The sequence below is a fragment of the Malurus melanocephalus genome, unplaced genomic scaffold (assembly GCF_030028575.1).
Source record: "Malurus melanocephalus ecotype Western Australia unplaced genomic scaffold, MMel_1.1 scaffold_85, whole genome shotgun sequence".
NCBI classification, from domain to species: domain Eukaryota; kingdom Metazoa; phylum Chordata; class Aves; order Passeriformes; family Maluridae; genus Malurus; species Malurus melanocephalus.
This window is the reverse complement of record NW_026623317.1, coordinates 1,356,453-1,363,564: the sequence shown is the minus strand read 5'-3', so window position 1 is coordinate 1,363,564 and position 7,112 is coordinate 1,356,453. Positions and strand designations below refer to the sequence as shown.

The 7,112-nt window shown below is 51.6% G+C and overlaps 1 protein-coding gene across 1 annotated transcript in view; it reads right to left on the bottom strand.

Moving 5' to 3' along the window:
- The window catches only part of SIGLEC15 (sialic acid binding Ig like lectin 15), a 9,960-nt gene extending 3,206 nt beyond the window's left edge, over nt 1-6,754 (bottom strand). The window contains exons 1-4 of the mRNA XM_057367789.1: nt 6,579-6,754; nt 4,336-4,719; nt 1,297-1,656; nt 308-338 (exon numbers count right to left, since the gene is read on the bottom strand). Of these exons, the coding sequence (XP_057223772.1) occupies nt 308-338; nt 1,297-1,656; nt 4,336-4,719; nt 6,579-6,630 (827 nt within the window). The 5' untranslated portion in view covers nt 6,631-6,754. The remainder of the gene's footprint in view (nt 1-307; nt 339-1,296; nt 1,657-4,335; nt 4,720-6,578) is intronic.
- Nucleotides 6,755-7,112: the final 358 nt, after the last annotated feature.

The following is a 7,112-nucleotide window of genomic DNA, read 5'->3' as shown; positions in this document are numbered from 1 at the left end:
GTGCTCTGGGCTCATGGCACAGCTAAACCTCAGTCAGCTCTTTGCTGGTGTGTCAGCTGTGTGCTGTGGTCTCTCCAAACTGTCCCAGTCCCTTGTCCTCACACCACTGGGGTCTCCTCCTGGCTGTGTCCAGCCCTTGTTCCCTCACACTGGCTCACCTGGACATCAACCCAGCCCTCTCCTTGTCCCAGGAGCCTGCTCTGAGGCCAGAAAATCGTTACCAAGATGAAGGACACCCTGCATTTCTCACCTTGGCCATCCCCACTCTCCTGCAGGGGAACACGAGAAGAAGGCAAGACATCCTTACCTGGCCAGGCTGGAGGGAGCAGAGGGGGGACCTGTGAAGTGRGAAGGAGGATGTGGGTTAGCAGTGAGGTCAGAGTGGGCTGGGAAGCCAGGAGTGACCTAGAGGTGTTGGGAAGCTGCACTGGAGGGTGGTTGTGACACTCCAGTGACACTCCAGTGAGTGGGAAGAAGACCTGATGTCAGGCACATGGCCCTCCCTCTTCATGTTCTTGTGAATTAGGAACTGGAATATAAGGAGCAAAGCATTTTTGGTTGTCTGGCAGCTTCTACTGTTGAAGACACTTAGTGGCTTCCATAAGTGTGACATCAAACTGTGCCTACAGAAGAGTCACAGTGATGTGACAGCTCATGCCTCTTGTCCTGCCCATGCCACCCTCAGCAGCACTGAAGGTCTGGGGGCCAGCAGCCTCCTGCTTTCCTGAGGTGTCCAATCCCTCAGTCTGTGGGCTGATTCTCATCTGCTGTAAGCTTGGCATTCCCTGATCCCACAGCCTTGGTGGGGCTGGAAGCTGGGATTTCACAGGTGGTGGGGAACTACTGGGTAGTGAGGCCTTGGGGGTCTGACAGGGGCAGTAATGCAAAATGAGGATGTCCATCCCAGGAGATTAAACTTGTGTAGGATGTGGTAAAGATAGATCCTGGCTGCAGGTTGTAGGGGAAGAGATGGTAATTAGTCTGCCTCAAGGAAAAAAATCTGGTTATTTAGACAATGGGTTCTTCACTAATAGACTAATAAACCTCTTTTGGTTTATTAACATTTCTTCTTGGGCACAGAGAAACTCCTGCTCCCCCTGAATTTTCAAAGGCCCCTTCCCAAAGGAGACCCTCTGTCAGCAAGCTGTGACCTGCCAGCCAAGAACTCTTGGCTCCTCTTGTGTTTCCTGCTAGAAATGTCCTTCTAGAGGAGACAACCATAAAATCATTAACACCCACACCCCCAAAACAAACTCAGTCCCAGACTGCCGGTCGGGTGGCAGTCACAGCACTGACCTTCTCTGGAGAAAATGGTGAGGCTCAGAATCCCCAGCAAGAGCAGCACCTTGATTCCCAGCGGCACGAAGGTCAGGATCATGAAGGAGGAGCTGTCGGAAGCTCTGAACCTGTAGAAGTAGACGGTGCCCTCGGCCCTGCCGTGGCTGTTGACYGCGGTGCAGGTGTATTTGCCATCGTGGCTCAGGGACCGCAGCTCCCTGGTGACGCGGTGGCTGCTGCTGCTGCTGGAGCTCAGGTTGCTGTTGGGGGGTCCTGTCCAGGTCAGGGCAGGTGCTGGCTCCCCCTCGGCYGTGCAGCGAGCCTGGAATGTGTGGTCCCTGCTGGAGCTGACCGTGATGTTGATGATCCTGGGGGCGGCTGCGGGAAGGGAGAGGGGGTCAGGCTGCAAAGGCACATCTGGCACAACACCTGGAGTCAGGTTCTGGTCTTGGTGGACCCTCAGCATGGTTCTGTCAGGGTAAATTTGGATACTGGGGGGTGAGAGCWGRACCTGCCCCRGCCCTGAACCCCCCGAGCCCTGGGCTGAGCCCCAGCGTGGGCAGCAGGGGAGGGGGGGATTGTGCCCCTCTGCCCCGCTCAGGTGAGACCCCACCTGCAGAGCTGCCCCAGCCCTGGGCAACAACAGCACAGGGACCTGGAGTTGCTGCAGCCAGGCCAGAGGAGGGCACGGAGATGCTGCCAGGGCTGGAGCCCCTCTGCTCTGGAGCCAGGCTGGGAGAGCTGGGGGTGCTCACCTGGACAAGAGAAGGCCCCAGGGAGAGCTCAGAGCCCCTTTTGGGGCCTAAAGGGACTCCAAGAAAAACGGGGATGAAGTTTTTAGTGTGACGGGACAAGGGTTGATGTTCGTAAACAAAAAGAGGAGAGATTCACTTTGGATGTAAAGAGGAATTTTTTGGAAAGAGGRTTGCTCAGAGCAGCTGTGGCTGCCCCTGGATCCCTGGCAGTGTCCAAGGCCGGGCTGGACATTGGGGCTTGGARCAACCTGGTACAGTGGAAAGTGTCCCTGCCCATGGAGATCGTGCTTTAAAGGATATGATGTGCTTTAAACATTTTCTTCAACAGAAACTGTTCTATGACTCTGTGGATGTTGGGATCAGCCCTCTCCTTCCTTTTTTTTCTTGGCACTTTCTTCCCCTGGATTTCCCCACCCAGCCCATGTTGGATAGAGGGGCGAAATGATTCACCCAGCAAAGCCTGGGTCCAAGGACATGTACTCTGTTTTATCCCAGTAATGCCTCACACATTTTTCTGAACTTTGGTCAGCTTCAGCTGTTGTGCCCCTCTTTGGTGGCAGAAGGCAGAGAAGTGCCACCCACCGTGGAGGCACAGGGGCAGCTGGTGACTGTGCTGGACTTGGCTGCATCTCCACATGGTCCAGGACACAGCAACCACCGTGTTCTGCTCAAGCATTCCACAGTTGTTCTKTKGRTTTGGGACCTCAGAGCACACATGGRTGGATCTGTTCATGAGCCCTTTGCTCCGTGCCTGAAACTTGCCAGATTTGGCAGGTTATAGGGAAAATTTCCTATTTTTGGTGCTTTTTTCAAGSCTGAGTGACCAGGTYACTTTCAGGTTGGAYATTAGGAGAAATTTTTTCACAGGAAGGGTGAGCAGAYGTTGAAAGGGGCTGCCCAGGGARGTGGGGGAGTCCCCATYCCTGRAGRTGYTCAAAAARGTGTTGTGAAAAGTGAAGGGCACTAAATCAGTGTCCTCAAAGAGGAAGAGAATGAACTCAATTTTTTCAGGCTAGACAACAAAAACAGACTTTACAATTACCTACAGCATGAATCCATATAATTCAAGAGGAGTCTGAGGCTGTGTGTCATGGATCTGTGTGTTTAGGTGTTTAAATTAACCTTCTAAGCATTAATTAGCCCCTCCCAATCACAGCCTCAGGGCCCACTCCCAAGCAGGGTGCAGCCTGTGTGTGTTTTCATTCCTCTGGTGTTGAAATCCTGGCAGCCCCTGAGAGATGGGTCTTGCTGCCATCCTGCCCTGGTCCTGCCATGTGTGGCTGCTCAGGAGCTGCTCCAGGGAAAGGAGAGAACTCCACCTGTGCAGAACTTCTCAAGAAACAACCAAGATCATCCTTGGTCCCATCTGGACATCCCCTCTGCACAGCAAGGTATGAAGGAATTCCCTCTCAAAAGCAAAATCATCCAACATCAGGGCCTGGGTGAGATCTGAGCCTGCTTCTGAGGCCTCCTGTGTGTCCTAGCTCCCTGCTGCCTGTGAGCTTGCCCTGRCAAGTGGGATGAGCATTTGACATTTGTTGCTCTGGGCTGGTTTTCCAGGATGTCTGTATTTGGTRTTCCATGCTCCAGAGGAGTTTGGGTTTATGGCACCTGGGTACTGGGTATCTCATCTCTCCAGACCCCTGTTAGCACCCAGGCCYGGTTGTGCTGACACCTGTGAACGTTCACAGTTCAGGGTCTGATGGACAGGATGTCTTTAGCCCCACAGAATGTCTTTAGCCATGGGTGTCTGACCCCAGCTTGCCTCTTCAAGATATTAGGGAAAAGTTTTTTACAGAAAGAGTGATAAAGCACTGGAATGGTCTGCCGGGGAGGTGGTGGAGTCACCATCCCTGGGTATATTTAAAGAGAGATGTGGCTCTGGGGGCCTTGGATTTGTTGAGGTGTCAGGGCATGGGTTGGACTCGGAGATCTTGAAGGTCTCTTCAAACCTTATTATTGTATTACCCTGCGATTCTGTGATTCTGTAATTCTGTGATTTGCTGCCTGCCCTGATCCTGCGCTGCAGGGACACAGTGGGATGCACACTTTTGGGTGGRCTCCCATCCCAGCTGCCACAGCCTTGCCATTCCCTTACCAGCTTTGTCCCTATTCCCTTCCCTGCATTGTGCTCRTTGTCTCTCCTGCTGGAAGACTGAGGAAGGCAGTGAATATTCCTTGTTACAAACTACCCACGGGGAGAGAAAASCCAACCCTTTGGAAAACCATCCCAGCTGAACTTCTGTCACCATTTATCACTTCCCACATCCTGTGGCCTCCTCTGTCCCTCCTGCCCTCTTACCAATCACATGCAGCTTTATCCCGTTCCTGCTCTCGTATTTGTCGTGGACATCTCCAGCCAGCTCCACGCGGCAGAAGTACCGCTCGCTGTCGCTCCAGGTCARGTTCTCCACCCTGATGGACAGCTCCTTGTGCCTGGGGTTGCCCAGCAGCTTGTACTTGTTCTTGTGGCTGATGRCAGTCTTGCAGGGCTCGCTGCTGCTCTGGCTCACGCACTTGAACACCACCGTGCCGTTGTAAGGCTCCTTGATCCTCCAGATGGCCGTGAGGGCCCGGTCGAAGGTTTTGTAGGGGTGTGTGAAGGTGCAGGGCAGGACAACAGTCTTCCCGAGCTCTCCAGTGACGTCAGACGGGACGTGGACAGACCAGCCATTGCACTGCACACCTGTGAGCAGAAAGGGATTGTGGAATTGCAGAGTGGGTTGTTGGAAAGAGCCTTAAAATTAATTTCATTCCAACCCTTGCCATGGGYAGGGACCCTTCTACTATCCCTCTGTCCARCCTGGCCTTAGACACTTTCAGGGCTGGGGCAGCCACAGCTGCTCTGGGCATCCTGTGCCAGGGCCTCACCAGCCCCACAGCCAAGAATCTCCTCCCCATCTCTAATCTAAATCTCCCCTCTTCCAGCTTAATATATAGACACGTCTGTCTACCCACTGCTCTGCTACTGTCAACAGCTGCAGCAGCAGATTGTGGCTTCAGAAACATCTGTGCCTCTGTTCCTGTCTTATAAAACTCCATTAAATGAGGGGCCCTCAGTAGCTGAGGATACCTGTGAAGTGTGAAAGTGTCCTGTTGGTAGTTGCACCYATCCCTGTCTGGCTGGCTCTACCATATGGGCATTCAGCTGTCACATTGCCCCTGCACACTCAAAAATAAGATTTGTTTTTTTGTTCCTGCGTCTGCGGTCCGTAACACCCGACAAACACCGAGTTTGTGTTGATCTATTGTGTGCTAACAATGGACAAAGGCCATCCCTGGGCCAGCTCTCTGTTGTTCAGACATTTGCACGGGGGCAGCTCCAAGCCAGTGTTTTGATTGCTGAGATCTGGAGTYGTGCTGCCCTGTCATGCCCAGGAACGACGTGGGCACCTCTTCCAGCCCAGGCGAGCTGATAAACAAYGCTGCAGCGCTGCAGGAGCTCTGTGGAGCTCGTGGGCTCTGAGCAGAAGGAGCTGGCACTGAAAACTGTGATTGCTATTGCTTTCTAGCTTGTTTGCTCTTGTTTTTGTTATTCTGCAGCATGTCACTGTAACCTTTACTTTGGGAGAGCTGAAGATAATGTGCTTTCGAGTACGACTCGCTTCTTTCTGCCACCCTTTGAGTTTTCAAGCTTTCTTTTTTTTATTGGTTTTCAATCTCAAGCAAAGGACACTTAATTTTTTTTTTTTTTTTAGCACATAAGCCCCCCCTTGCCTTCCTGATGAAAAATAATGTTTAAAATAAGTGCTTTTAACRTTAGCATCTCCACCCATCTCCATGGAAACACAGTTTGCTTGGTTATGAGTGGAGGGAGTTGTCAACACTCAGTGTGCAATTCACCCAKAACTCTAAAGCTTCAGCATGGTAGGTCTCCCATTATTCCTTTTGTTAATATCCAGCCTCCATTCTTTCTTGGAATTGAAGCTCTCACGAGAAAGAGATGATAGACAAATAGCCTGCACACCTTGCAGAAGGTAACCCCCAAAAAGGAGATGTCAGGTCAGTTGTGCTGGTTGTCCCTGGGAAGGTCACAGAGACCACAGCAAGAGCTGGGGACCACCCCAGGCAWTACCCTCGCTCTGGCAAATGCTGTTTGACAGCAGAGCTAAGCAAATCCCATGGAGTTTGGTGGAATTTGAGTACATATCTGAAGTTAAATGAGAGCTTAAGTTCTCAGAGGAGCTGGAAAATACTGTGTTTATTTCACAATAGCTCCTAAGGAGTATGAACCAGGGCAGTGATGAAGCATCCACCTGACAAAGCTGAAGAAAAGTTAGACAAACTTCTGGCACAGGTTAGAAAAAAAATTTAAAAACTGAAAAAAAAAACCCCACAAGCTGAAGAACTCCCTGACAGTTGCCAACTCTGAGTTTTCCCAGTGTTGTCTCGTGCGTTTGGAATTTCAGGATACTTTTAAGCGATGCAAAGGAGGGTGCAATTCTTGGGGAGTTTGTTGCAACAGGCAGTTCCCTGGCACTCCAGGAGTGCAGCGAGAGGAGARGATGTGATCAGGCAGGAATTGGCAGCAAGCTCAGGACTCACCCTTCCTGGAGATGCGAAGGAGGCACAGGAGAACCAAGCCGAGCTCTCTCATGCTGGTGGACACTCTACCCCAAGGGGCATCAGCAAACCAGAACCATCTCGTTGCATCTGAACCCCTGCTCTTGCACTCACAAAAGGTTTTTCCAGGGGTGGAAGAAGTTGTGGTTTTCCTCTCCTTGGAGGGGATGAGTTGTTTAGCTGAACCAGCTCTGGGTTCAGATATTAATAGTTCTGTGGTCAGTCATGTGAAAATTACACCAGGAGGAATCAGGGTATTRTTGTTTTCCGGCTAAAGAGAGAGAATTGCAGATTGGGGATACAAACACCCATGCCATGTGTGTGATGGGGCAGGAGGACATGGCTTTGCAGTGCTACCAACTCAAGAGAAAATCCTCACAATCTGCCTGAGGSTGTGGGACAAGCAAGACTCCTGCTGCTCTGGCCTGAGGCAGCTCCTGCTCCTGAACCTGGAGCCTGCAAACCAGCTGGGCATTGTTTATTTATTTTCCCCTTGTAATCACTGGTTGTTGTCAT